We start from the raw sequence: 15,230 nt of genomic DNA on the forward strand, positions 1-15,230 counted from the left end.
GAGAATTTGACCATATGATATAAAACTGTCGTTTCGAAAATCGACTTGGTTAATGCATGTGCCCAAATCCTCATGGCTACTGAAGATATTTCGAAAACCGCTATCATCACTCCTTTCCGTCACTACGAATTTCTGTGTATGCGTTTCGGTTTAAGAAATGCTGCCTGGAATTTCTAAAGGTTCATCGACGACATATATCGAGGCATCAAATTCGTACATGCATATGTTGATGACTGCTTGATTGGAAGTTCGGACAGAGAATCTCATCTCCAGCATCTGAACCTTGTCTTTGAACGAATACAAAAGCACGGTATTACCTAAAACATTCAGAAATGTCAAGTTGGAACTGACTCCCGAGATTTTCTCAGGCACACTCTTGATGCGCAATGCATTTCACCTTTGAGAAGCAAAGTGGCGGCCACTACGGACTACACAGAACCGACCAACATTCAGCAATTGCTCATATTTAACGGCCTTGTAAGTTTCTATTGACGGTCCAAACCGAAATGCGCTTCCCTAGTGAAACCGCTAACCAATCAACCTCGTGGAAATGCGAAATCTGTCAATCTGGACGACACTGCGCGAAAAGCATTCTCCACAGTTAAGGAACGCATCGCGAATGCAACTATGCTGGCACACCAGGACACTCAAGCACACATCAGTATCTCAGTAGACGCATCTGACTCAGCAATCGGAGGAGTCTTACAACAATGCGTTAACCACTCTTGGCAACCTTTAGGACTTTTCTCGAGTTGGTTGCTGGACATCGAATCGAGGTATCGCAATTCCAGTAGGGAACTCCTAGTTATGTATTGAGTTGTACGGCGATTTCAACACTCTATCGAAGGTCGAGAATTCACCCTATTTAGTGATCATAAACCTCTTACTTTCACTGTAAGGTCGACTTGAAACAAGTACTGACCTCTAGAGTCCCGACAACTGGACCACATTTATCAGTTTACTTCAGGTATACAACACATTTCTGGAGCAAATAGCGTAATTACAAGCAACTTGTCTCGTATAACTTCCATGAACAGTTTTCAAGAATACGATCTTCAGATAATTAAAATAACTCATAATGTCATTGAATAAGGAAGAAAGAATCCAACGAAGAAAATGCAGATATTCCTAGCCTCCTGTAGACATATATTTTCCATATAACTATATAAGGATGTTCAGCCTAAGTAAATGATTTGGTCGAAAAAAAAAATTTTCTTCGCTGAATTCTTTTTGTCAGATGAGACCTTCATTGAGCGGTTAATGCCGAACTTTGGTTGCTCTTCAACCTTCACTACAGACCGTGGACACGTGTTCGAATCTTGAATTTATGATTGTCTGACTACACTATTAGGAATCACGCGCTTCCGAACGACCGCGTACCACCCATAAGCAAACGGTTTGGCAGAACGCTTTATCTACAACTAAAGGCTTCACTTTCAACTGTAAACGATTAGCAGTGGACCGACGCTCTTTTTTCGTCAAGTTAGGTATTTGCATTGCAGTGAAAGCCGATATTGGATACAATGCAGCTCAACATATTTATGGAACAACACTTTGACTTCCAGGAGAACTCGCGGATCTTTCATCTTCTTCAGTGAATATTGATCTAAACCTCAACACGAGCAGGTTTACAAACACAATGCTTTTAGTTAAACCTATTTCTTTTCGACCGCAATCAACTGATGTTTTCGTTCAACCTAGCTTTAAAAGATGAGTAAGGTTTCCCAAACACCTAGGCGATTGCTGCACGTAAGACACTAAATGAGATCTTGTTCCATCTTGATTTTTTTGTATTATGTTAAAGATACCCAACTTTAATATGCTTATATGTATAGATTTATTCGAAAGTTGGAAACGAAATAGTTTTCGTTTGGTCATATGTTCCCTTATGTTTGTGTATTTTTATTTTTTCAGAGACAAAAACATTCTTTTATAATCGCTCTTACGCCATTGCAGGTTTACGAAACGCATGTGTATGAATTTATTTTCCTTTTTTTCTCCCGTTCTATATCTATTCGCACGTACGAGTATAATTTCACATACACTTAAATATCTTCTTTTCTTTTCCAGGGCAGCTGTAAAAGATGAGAAAGAAACGACGAAGTTTCCAATGAATCGATATTTTGATTGTACATGTTTCTTCATTACTACGTTGTGCCACATGGCCTCTTATGATAAGGAGAGGCGAACAGACGAGGCTAAACATACCAATCTATCGGAAGAGTGTTTACCAACGAAAAACTCGTTGGGTTTAAACACCCGGCTAGCCACGTCTTAGGGTCACCACTCCCCCACTTGGGAGGAGTGATCTGTAGCGGTAAATAAATCCCCAAAGTCAGTAGCTCTGTAAGTCTCCGACATTTGATGATGACCATATTAGTTTTAATTGATCCACCTAGCTTAAGACGCTCGGTCACGCCTTCGCACCAGATCACGAGTGAGAACGCTGTGCTTAACTTTCCCTGAAATCATTAGCCAGTTTAGATCAGTTTATTCTCGATATGTTGATAACCTTTCAAACACATCTTCGAACTTCTTGGCTTCTGACTTTCGATTTCACTGGGTGGACACGTTTCAATTATAGTTGTTTTCAGTTCAAGCGTTGTCAAACCCCGAATACTTGCGGCGTCTTCATGATTATATTAATTTTCTCTTTTTCTAAGTTCGTTCACACAATATTTAATTGTTTGGTATCTCTGTTCTCCCTCTTCATTTCAATCTAGTTTCTATTTGTTCATAGTGTTGTGAATAATGGTGAGTTTTTGAGAATTGTACATCTTTCTAACCTTATTTAATTTAGTCTGAGATAGGTTCAGGAATGTGTTATTAATATTATCTATTGGGCTAAAATATGAACTGCATTGTCATATCACTGCAACGAAATTCGGAAATGGATCGTTGTTTTGTGGAAATTAAACTCACTGAATAAGATAATTAAGAGGGATTGCTTCTATTATAATCACTACATCATTCGTAAGGCAGGACTGACGTAATTATGAGCTTAAAAATAAATATGTTGACGTTCGTTCACATATATTCAGTGGTCTGAAGGTTATTAGTCAATAAAGTTAGACTAATAATAACAATTCGCTTTTTCTTATCAGTCACAAAGAAATTGTTTATTAGACTTAAACGGTCGGGTATTGAATATACTATTTTAGATCACTGTCGTCAGTCGACCTTGGCGTGGTTTTCAACAAGGCTCGTAATTGATGTTTTCCATGTGTTTATTTAGTCACCTAATAAATTTCATCGTTTTTTTTTCCAAATCACTGAAGTAGCTTAATAAAAAGACACTTTTGAGGTTACTTCTTAGCAATGGACGTGAAACTCTCACTCTAACGTCCAAGCCCATGTTATGTTTAGACTTTCTGGTGCAGGTCAGTCTCTCACATGCTAAGATGTAAGAAGGATTATTTAAGCCTAAGGATTGTGTTGATCCCTACATCAATCGTCCGAATCACGCGTGCGTTCCGAATAAGCGATTTCGTACGTGTTAACAGATGACTATGATTTTGTATTTTTATTGCGTCAAAAAGATACTTGGTCTACTTTAACTTTCATTATTTTGGTTAGGGTTTTGTAATTCTGTTTTGATCTGCTGTACGGTACGTTTTCATGCTGATTATCTTGCTAGTGGTTATTTTGTGTATTACGTCGACTTTTCCCTTTTAAATCCCCCTAAAATGGTCGGCTCAACTCATAAATGTTGGCATTGAAACAGGTTTTTCTCTGTAGATAGAGGGATGCAATGTGATGAGCGCAAAAACTGGTCATGCAAGGTTTTCACCAGTTTCAATCCCACTGTATACGATATATGCGTGAAACCTAACTCCCACTGTCTCTATATGTTTTGCTGTTCGACCTAGACACTACAGATTCAAAAGGGAATTAACATTTGGCGTTGACCATCAATAAGGTTGATAATAGTTTGACTAGTAACATGGGTACTGACAGCGAAGAGTGTCTGTTTAATGAGTGCTGTTGCGGGATGACCTAAACACCCGACTACGAAACATGTAAGAAAGAAATCGTTTCCAAACGAATAAAAAGTGAAATACTACTGGATATTGTTGGTTGCGATTTCAAAGAAGTACCTTAGGACCCAGATAAAACTGCCGCCATATTAAGTAGTCCCGATGTAACTGTTCTGACTTATGGAAACTGAACAAGAAAACAGCCATATAAAACACCTGTTTCGTTGATAAGTCTTTGGCAGACTCACACGCTGAGTCACAGAATACTCTACCATATCTCAAAGTAAGTCTGAACAGCATGATTGGAAAAAATTCGATCTCACTGCATATTATTTGGAGTAGTTTGCCCGAGTCAAACGGCTCGGTTCCATAAACATCTAAATAAAAGCTCCCAGGCAGGAAACGGCAGCGCGATAGGAAGCCGTAAACTCGACTTTCAAAGAAGTCGATTCCGTTCATCGTTTAATTTGGAATATAAAGGAGTCAAAAGTAAATGACTACTAAAAGGCGTGCACACGACCTTAAGTTAGTCGATTCTGCCATCAGTAAAGTACTACTAAAAGAAGTTTTAAGCAGTACATATTACTAAAGTAATAAGACTCAGTAGGTGGGTCGGGTTCGAGACCCAATCAAAAAGGTTCTTGAAGTAGCACTTGGAATTTTGAAGTTAACGGATGTTGTACTAAATAACATTCAAAACTCGTGGTCCGAATATTCGTATCCAACCAGATTAGTCACTTAAGGATCGAATTAAGTGGTGGAGCGCCCTTATTGAGTTAAAAACGTGGAAGTGGAATGACGAAACAAACTGTAAGATTAAAGGTTTTCGGGTCGTCAAGTTTTGAAAGAAAATGCTCCCGAGATCTTCATAAATAGAGTGACTGATCCTAAAAATACCTTAAATGCGTGCTACACAAGTCCTCATAGTCTTAGAAATAAAACATCCGAGGTCATTTTGATGGTGGGTTAATTAAGTGTCGATATAATTCTTTTCAAAGGAATGTGGCTCATGTTGGATCTAAAATGTACCCCGGCTACTGCAGGATGCATCTGTATTAGAAGTGTTGTTTATAGGCCGCATAGGGGCAGGCATAGTATTATATGTTTGAAATCACTACCGTGTAGGGAAACCCGTAAACTGCTAAGGCGTAGGAAGTTCTTCTGGGACTTTTACTTGTCAACAGGCCACGAGTCATTTAAGTGTAAATACAGAAAAATCCGGAATATATGTTAAAAGATAACTAGATGCCGCACCACTTACGAAATATAGTTGGCATACCGTAGCCGGATCTGCCCCAAACGATTGTTTTCGTACATTAGACGGAGAACAAATCGCAGTGATGTTATTTCTCCATTGTCGTTGCACGAAAATTCAAATATGCTAGCTGAATAAAGTTTAGCCAAAGCTGAAACTTTATCAAACGATCTCGAAGAAGCCTATTTCATGGGTATTGTTAACAATACTTTACATAACCAAACCACTGAAATACCAGCTATGGGACCTGTATAAATGACTGAGGAAGCTGTCCTTCAATTGATCACTAACCTCAGACTTTGCAAAACTCCGGATCTTGGTTCGTTACATCCATGATTGTTATCAAATCCAGAGGACATTATTTCAGGACCGCTCACGATGCTGTTCAAGATATCCGTTTTCCACGATCGAATCCCTAGAGACTGGATAACCTGTAGTTAGTCCTATGAGTAAATATGAAAGGAGACAGATCACGTCTAACTACCGACTTGACATTTTAACCAGTATAGTAATTAGGGTACTTTAAAAAGATAATTCGGGCTAGGTAACTAGATTATACAGAATCATTCAATTTGTTAACTGCTGAACAACATGGTTTCGGAATAAGTATTCGTGCTTGACCAACTTGGTAATTGCGGTAAAGGATTAGACTGCAGTTCAAAATAACTTTTTCTGTGGATGTGTTATTCGTAGATTTTGGCAAAGTATTTGGTAATATTTCATACTTCGGGCCTATGCAGAATATTCCAAGCTTTGGGATAACAAGTGCCGTACACGAACGGATGGGAAACTTCCTCTGTGGTCAACTACAGAGAATACGGGTAAATGAGGCACTATATAAATGGGAGCCTGTCAAAAGTGGTATGCCTAAGAAACCATCTTGAGTTTTCCATTTTCTTCTCTACGTCAGTGAATTACCGCGACTGCTTAAGTCATTGACATTATTGTTATTGGCATTCGGTATCTTTTATAATGTTTTATGTTAGTATGTCTTAGATTTTTGCTCCTTTCAGAACTAATCATCTCCAAGGTCAGAGCAAGAAGGTTGGAAAACCTCGATCTCATAAACTCAGTGAGGTTCCGTTTTTGTCATCGAGTAGTTAATGACTGGGACACCTTACTCGAACAAGTGGTATCAGCACCATCAGAGAACATTTTCGAGGAGAAGCTGAATCTTCTTTAGAAAGCAAGCTTCAAGGATTAACACAGGTCTACGGACATACTATCCTTATAACTGAAGACTGGATCGACTTAATTCGTTCTACAATTTGCTCGTAAATATTTGTCGACATTTGTAGTATATTCTTCAGAATCAGACAGCCATCATGTGGAGCCGGTAAGTTAGTAGTGCCGGTTTTTTTATTTCTGGCCTTAAAATCTACTCTTGATTTCTAGTTATTTTCGTATAGATAATGACATAGGCTATTGTGTACTTGAAGGCGATTTTTCATACTAATTACATATTTATACGTAACCCACATATCTCTCACCACCTGTCAACGTTCTTGGGTTCAGCCTATTATAATGCCACTTATTTAATCTTTAGTGTTGTATCGGGTCTGCAATCCTACTCTGAAAAAAATTAATTTTATTTTGGAAAACTGAAGATTACTCAACGGGGAAAAATTGGAGTGGTATCTTATCATAATTTGTTTATAAAAGTCAGGTATTGAAAAACACTGCGTAATAATCCAGTAAACGATGAACAGTCTTCGGTATAGGTAATTACCTACTTGATAGGTAGTATAAACAAAATATTATGAGGCTGTAATAATCGCTAATTAATAGTTGTTAAAATATCTGGAAAGGATAATAAAAAGTAGATTCGGTAAAATAAGAAAGGTTAAAACCGTTGTAGAATAAGGGGTTGGGCATAGTGGTTTTGTATATTGAGCTTAGGTTTGAATTGATGAACAGCTAGAGACTCTGCTGTTTATTATTTTTCTGTTTATTTTCCTTCGAAACAGGTTCTCCATCCTGAATGGATGATTTTGAAGGAGGTCTCTGCTACAGCTAGTTGGCCAGAATGAACTAGTTGAGCTTTTACTGACTTCTGTATTCTGTAATGTTCAGAAATGCTCTCTGTTAGAGTCTGCTCTGTGTGGTTGATATCATTCGTCAGTTCACCTGCTCATGTGGGGGTTTATTATTTATTTATTTATTTAACTTATTATTTGAACACATAAATACAAAAATACAAAGGGGCACCGAATACAGGTGCAGCACATAAGTCACTTGATTTGTGTGTGAATTGTGATACTGCCCAGGTGCTGAGACTGAAGCAGGTGGTTTTATTAGGGGGGGGCACGCCCGGAGCCTTCGACATAAAGGTCTGATCCACAAGACAGTGGAGCGATGTCAAGAGATATAGTCCCATGGTAGTCGGCGACCAACGATTGATTCATACAACATTTGTTTCTTCAGGATACTGGAGCCCATGTGCACCATTGGTTTGGAATCAGGGTTTTTCAACTCCCCTAGGTGGATCCTCTGTGTCCACTATCCTATTCAGAGCGCTGTGTGCACGTGGCCATGTGAGAGCATTTCGAGAGGGAGAGCTGACTCTCCCCATCTTAGGCCATACCAGGACATTTGGGGACCACGAATGTCATTAAAATTTGGTTGCGCAATATTACAAATTGGTTGAATTCCATGCCAACTCAGTGATCTAAATATTAAGAGCTCACTACAAGACGCGTGGGTCCTGGGTCCTGTACTTAGTAAAGTGGTGGACACACACTGCTGGAGATTCCACACTAGGTCAAAACAGTTATCCAGTGCTTTCTGGCCTTCAGCGGTTACATAATTAAGGTCAATCCCCAATGTAAACTATTGCACTCAGAGCTAATTAGCCTTATCCAATCGAATACTAAAATCCAATTCAGTGCCATCATATGTTTGTTTGTGGCTTTTAGTATCACCATCTTGATGAGAATACACATTAACCTTATAAAAATGTAAGGAAGTTCAGTTGACTTTCTACACTAAAAATACCTAGACTAATTTTCTGTGTCATATAGTTGTCTGTTATCGAGCCATTGGATTAAGAGCTGAATACGTAAGCTTGGTGAATCACATAGATGTTATGGAACACCATAGTCACACATCTACTACGACACTAGTTTATAACATAACTTACAGGGTATATGTTTAATTTATCTGAGAAAATGGTACTTTAAATGTCGTGACATATTACTTTGGTTTAACTTACATCAAGCTAAGTTTGAATTTTAACCTAACAGCATGTGTTAACCCACTTTACATTGTATAGAAGAAAACTTCGTTGTTACATGAACCAGTCACTTTTCATCTAAGTCTTCATTCTATAAACATTTTAGACAAGCCAATGAAAAGTTTTATAACGGCAATATTGTGCAGGATCTTTTTGAGCCTAACCACACATACTTTATTTATTTATTTATCTAAACACATAAATATTGGTACAAGGAGGCACCAGATACATATGCGCCGCACAAATCTCATTCGATTTGCGTGAGGGCTGTGATACTGCTTAGGTGCCCAAACTGAAGCAGGTGGTTTTCTTAGGGGCCCACACCTGGAGCCTTTGACCTAAAGGTCTAACCCACAAGGCAGTGGAGCATCGTGAGGAAATGCAGTCCCATGGTAGCTGGTGACCAACGATTGGTTCATACGCTATTTTTTCCCTCAGGATACTGGAGCTCATGTGCACCATTGGTTTGGAATCAGGGTTTTCCAACTCCCCTAGGTGGAAACTCCACATCCATCAACCCGGTTAAAGCGCTGGATATTCGCTCTTCGTCCTCTCAATTTCGTAAACAACAGTAGTGCCACAAGAAGGTAGTGAGTAGGACTTCCTTGGCAGAGGCTATATACGAGTGGCCATATGAGAGCATTTCGAGAGGGAGAGAGAACTCTCCCCACTCTCGGCCGTACCAGGGCATTTGGGGGCTTATGGTGTACTAAATTTTTTACACCTATATTCTATTGATGATAGCGTAATCAATGCCTCGGGACTAGTTTTAAATATCTTCAAGAAGTAAAAGGTGCTATTCTTCACATTACAACGACACAAACTTTTCACTCATCTATTTCCAGTCTGTTTTAATGTATTTGGCTAATAATATAAAATCCTATAGAAAATTAAACAACACTGTTGGAAGGAGAATATTTTCTATTCTCCGTTCATGTTATTAAAAATTTTCACGTTTGCTTTGCATTGTATGGACAACTTAGCCTACTGCACATTTTTGCCGTGCTCTATGTTAATTATGACTGACTACGACCTGGCTGTGTCTGAACAGTTTTATCGTATTTTTTCAATGAAGAAATAATGATCCTTATCACCTTTAATTAATTCTCAACATATTAATAATTTTTGGATCTGCTTTTAAAAATTTCACCTTCATTAGGCATGGCAGTAATCACTATTTTTTATTTAAGTCACTATCAAGTCGACTCAAAGGTTGAACTATTTTTACTGCTCGATTATTGCTAAATTTAGTTTCTAATTTGTGGTGACCTGAATATCTTATATTTAGAAAAGCTCCAAAGTGTTTTTTTATTAATTATCCTACTTACTTTCTCTTACCAGAGCCGAAAGGCATAAATGGATGAGCCTTCTGTTTATTGGTGCGGTTGGCCTCTATGCTTCTAGGGCAGTAATGCCGATTACTTCCGTTGCTATTGCCTCAGAATTGAATTGGAATCGTAAGGAAATGGTAAGTCCAAAGTAAGTTTCAATAAAACTAGCAATTCTTCATATTTGTTCGTAAGGTTTCAATTATCTTCGCAACCAAACTGATGAATTGCTGGCATGTTCGACCGTTTAACCTCCTTACAAATAAAAAATAAGACCTTTCGGTTGTTGTTGGGTGGTTTCAATCAATTTGGACAACCCAAAAACACTTGGTGAGAAAATCACTTTTAAACATTTGGATTACTTGTAGTTTTATCATCTAAAGAGTAGAAAAATTGATCTTCAAATATGATGGTCAAACCGAATAGTAAATTTCTTCCTTCTGACAAAAGTACCGTATGGGCTATTACCTTCAGTTGGCAAGCTTCTCCACTCTAGTGCTGAAAACCTGAAAGCCTATTCTCTTTACCGGACCATCACTTTATTGTTTAAAGTTTTTGGTTGTGAATCACTCATTTTTAATCTTCGGTTGTCGTTCATCTGTCAAGGCTTGGTCAGTTGATTAGCTACACTCGCCTTCACAAAGTGGGTATGGCTAAAAACGAGAGACATTTCTTTGCTTGACTGATAGGTAATGCGACATAATGTGATAGGGGTCTAGTCTTTCAAGATACTCTTAGATGGTGAAGCGCTTATTAACTCTGTAAAGAAAAGCTTTCTCTTCATTTATGCGGCTAGGTTGTCATAAAAATTAACGAAGACGGCCCTCTGACACTTAACATGGATTTGTGCATGTGTAAGTTGCATCCATCTGAGTTGGACAATTCAGATTCTAGATTGGTTGTGCATGCAATCTTCAATAGTCCCAAGGGACGAAATGCTCATTAGTTCTGATTTAAATCAGCAACTCACATCTGTAGAGATTTCTGTCTTACTTGAGTAGTTTTCATTTTACTGTATGTGATATCTGTTTCAGATATTTTGATCAAAATGTTTGCGAAATAAAAGGAATGTAATTCATAATTAAGGCAAATATATCATTGTGTTTAATGAAATATCCTTGCTACTATGAATTTAATGCCGTTAGTGTCTTACAACAGGGTTACCAGACAATGGTCTAAAGCAGCTTCTTTTATGTGATACCACTTTTTCTACAGGGTTTCATGATGGGCATCTTCTTTTGGGGCTACGCTGTTACACAATACTTGGGGGGTTACTTGAGTGATGTGTTTGGTGGAGAAATTGTAATTGCAATCAGTTCTCTTGGTTGGTCTATACTAACCGTTTGCTTTATATGGCTGCCAAGCATCAACCTGGGCTCAAATGATATATATGGGCTTTTCATAATTACTCGCTTCTTACTAGGGATATTTCAAGGTAAGTTTTATGTATCTATTGTTTCGCCATGCGTTTAAAAGTAGAAGTTTTAGAACGCAAATGTTTAAGTTAACCCATCTTACATATTATTCAATTCGATTGTTCTGTTTAGTGCTTATACCTTTTTAATGTCAGACGTTATTTGCTTACTTCTAAAATACATTCTCTGTTGTAAATAAAGATTCATAATTAAATAGTGCATTTCCGTTAAATTTGTCATACCGTTATGCAGATATTCCATAACTTATGTATTAATATAATATTGATATTTTTCTATTTACCAATCAGAACAGATCATTTATACTGTTGTCACCTGTTGGGTGTAGTGTGTAGATATTTTTTGAATCTGATTCCACATTAATGGGTTTTTGTTCACAACGTCCATCGGCTTTGGGCAATGTTCATAGTGTGTGTGTTTAGTCATTATCTACTTCAACGTGTTGTGCTGTAGGGAATACTATGTAAAGGGTATCAGGGTGATCAAATAAATACATGCAATCAAACCCTTAAGTCTTCAGCCGATAATTCGTGTCATTTAGCAAGATTTCAGCTTTCTGACTGAAGGTTCTAGAGAAAACTCAGTGATCCAAATATAACCTTCAACTAGAAGGTCTTATTGTTCTATATTTTCCATACATTGTACTTACTCATCTATCTTACCTTTGTCCCCCTACTTTATTACTACTTATTAAGTACTTATCTTTGGTTTTTCTCTTCTTGATTCTCCCATCTTATAATGATGTACTGTGTAATAGTTTGCGTCACCATACAACTGTGCCATCGTTTTTCTATCCGTTTGAAAATAGAAATGGGAATTAATTATTTTTTAAACTTTACACATTTTTCGTCAAAGCAGTGTCCGATTCGGATGAACCTCTTATAGTTCGAATGGAATTATTTCAAAAGTCAGTTTATCGGTTCAGTGTCTGTTAAACAAAATTGTGTTATGCATGGCTGGCTTAGTTCATAGAAATGCGATTGATATGAGTAAATAATAGTTTAAAATGTTGAGTAACACGGCCTAAAAATCTTCCCACCCGGTACAATCCATTAATTTTTGTCTGAATGCTCCATATACTGTTATCCTTTTCCCATCACTAGTTATTATTATTATCATATCGTTTTCGAATTTTACGTATGTCCAATCACCCCCTATATGTACGCGTGATATTAGCTCGTGTAGAAGTAGATTGGGAGAAAGGTGGGACGGTCTTAACAGTGCATGAATTCTTCGAGTATATTGTCCGACTGCAGAATTTTTATGTATCCCTCTTTTTAGTATTCTATCTTCACTTGTTCGTTTGCAGATGTCCAACTAACAATAAGAGTAGATGAAATACTGAAAAAAAGGATACATAGAAAGTCTTAGGTTGAATAATACACTCATTTCTATAGAACTGTACCAATCAGATATAAGAGAAGCTTGGTAAAGATTGTAACTCATCGTGCTAAAATGATTCACTCTAATGAACTGAATAATATTCATAACCTGCTTAGTAAGAATAGATATCCAATGAAATTCATCAACAAACGTGAATGAGATGAAAAAAAGACCAAATGTATCTACCGTTCCGAAGAAGATACTGTTCTTAAAATTACAATTTCGAAATGACGCTATCGCAGAAATTGTAGATCGAAGATTAAGAAAGGTTGTCCAGAAAACATTTACTCTGGTCAGACTCCCTGAATTCTCCACATCCATGTGTATTCACCAATTCAACTGCTCCTGTAGAACCAGTTATATAGAGCTTACAATTCTCCAAGTCCGTCATTACATAGCGGAACACCATCCGTCTTGGTTGAGCAAAGGACAGATAAAAGTGAATAAGTGTTCTATTCTCGCTTACTTGGTGGACACAAGTCATTAAGTTAGATTGAATAAAGCCTTTAAGGTTATCCACCATATTACATCATATTTACCATATGGTTTACGAGTTCATCTGTTGCATATTGCTGAAGCTATTGGAATCCGTGCTCACAAACATGACTTTTGGATCCGAAGGAAGTGTCTACATCCACTGATGCCATCGGTATTGGAGTTAGTGTTCAGCTGAACTTTAATTAAATCCTTTCCTTCAAAAATATTTAAACAATGTTCTAATTTCTTACACTTTTGTATTTTTTACATATTACCAACATTCTCCTCTTGATTCTTACACACCTACTATATTACCGACCTTTTATCGAAATATTATGTTAGTTCTTTTTATATATTATACAATGTAATAGCTGTTTGATTTTCCGAGTGAATATTTTGATTGCTACAATCCTGTTTCTTCCACTCACTCGATATTACATAATTAAGGTGAAATTATATAATTATTTCGTAACATAACATTTCATTGTTGTAGATCATATATATATATATATATGATTATATATAGTACTCATTGTAATTGGTATACAACCAATTATCGTAAATGTTTTTAGAATTCTAATGGGTCTTGATCAATAAACTTGCATAAATCGACTGGATTTCTTACGGTAGTTAGTAAGGGATCAAAGTTGTCTTGTTCACCATTCACCACAGTATTGAAGTTGGAGTTGGAATAGTTTAGGTTAGGGCACCAACATGTCAATGTTGAATATGACTGACTGTTTTTTTCATAACTTGTTTACTCTGCATTTCTAAAGTGGGTGATAGTTAAAGTCAGGATATTGTTGTTTACCAAGCTTTATCTTGATACATAGTGGAATAAAGATTTCTTGTGGTAATATTGAATAAAATGTACTGTACTAGACATGCTATACATTATCATAATATTTTGTGATTTGAATCGAATTCAGTCTATGAGTAAATAAATCGCTTAATAGTTATACTTTCCCCAGTCAAATTTTACCACAGCCACACTGCTTTTATTGATTTCAAAGAGCTGACTGTCGGAATTGTCCCAGTTCTGGGGCTATGGTTACTTCTACCTTAGTGACATTATTCAAATTTTATGGTATGTTATAATCCTTCATTAATGACATGCTACTATGGTTATATTTGAATAATACTACTCCACCCATATTGCTATGGTAATTGCTAACTTCCTGTGCCTTCTTTGGTGGGACAATTAATCTTTTCGTGTGACCATCTTTGTATAATATGATTTTCTTATTGGATGTATAATAATAATTCGGTTGTGATGTGAACAGAGAAAAAAGAAGCCTTGACAAACTACGGAAGCTATTGTTGGGGACGTTATTTCATTTAATTCAAAGCTTTTAAAACATTAACTCTTTTTGTTCCTAGTTTACTCTACAAACCATAAGCTTTCTTTTGATGTATCATTCACTGTCATAGCCTTTTCTGTTCCAAAGCTATTGTAATTTAAACGTAATCTTTTGTATTCATTTTTTTACTTTGATCCCCAGTTTGGGAACGTAATTGTATTTTTCCCAATTGTATTGTGCGTTGTGGTCTGGTTAGTCATCGATTTATTCACTTATCTTCTTATACTAATCTGAATCAGGAACCAGATCGAAATTGAGAATAAATCGAGTAGTGTTCCAGTTGACTTGTCTTCTCTCTCTCTCTCTCGCGTGCTTGTCAGCCAATCAGGTGGTAGAATAGTTTTCGTCTCTTTACCCCAAGCAGTTAGTCTCAATTCGAAGTCACTCGTGCTAGCCTCAAGGTTGAACCAATCAGCCTATCGCGTCAAGGTCTTAGATTTAGACAAGTTATCCTCTGCATTGTACTGGGTAGACTGTTCAACGACGTAACAGGTTGTAAATTGTTTTGTTCCGTTATGTTGACTGTTAAGTTATTTATTTACTTTGTTTTAATCAATGGTAAGAAATTTGAACAGTGTTTCAACTTAGCAATTTTTATACGTTCTTTTCTTTTTACATGACCTTTCATTTTGATGTATTGTTATGATGGGCAGAGTTGGAGAATGTTTGACTGATTACGTTGCAGCTTTCATACATATTCTTAATTAATCACTTGTGGCTCAATAAAGTTGATGAAGGACAATATTATCGGTTAAAAATATCCTTCAAAAACCCAATAATAAAA

The 15,230-nt window shown here is 36.9% G+C and overlaps 1 protein-coding gene across 1 annotated transcript in view; it reads left to right on the top strand.

Annotated features, from left to right (window-relative positions):
- Nucleotides 1–6,386: 6,386 nt before the first annotated feature.
- Smp_171630 (putative sodium-dependent phosphate transporter) overlaps nucleotides 6,387–15,230 on the top strand; it is a 28,153-nt gene continuing 19,309 nt past the window's right edge. The window contains exons 1-3 of the mRNA XM_018799995.1: nucleotides 6,387–6,568; nucleotides 9,806–9,932; nucleotides 11,008–11,227. Of these exons, the coding sequence (XP_018653853.1) occupies nucleotides 6,558–6,568; nucleotides 9,806–9,932; nucleotides 11,008–11,227 (358 nt within the window). The 5' untranslated portion in view covers nucleotides 6,387–6,557. The remainder of the gene's footprint in view (nucleotides 6,569–9,805; nucleotides 9,933–11,007; nucleotides 11,228–15,230) is intronic.

This window comes from Schistosoma mansoni, chromosome W, assembly GCF_000237925.1.
Source record: "Schistosoma mansoni strain Puerto Rico chromosome W, complete genome".
In the NCBI taxonomy this organism is placed as follows: domain Eukaryota; kingdom Metazoa; phylum Platyhelminthes; class Trematoda; order Strigeidida; family Schistosomatidae; genus Schistosoma; species Schistosoma mansoni.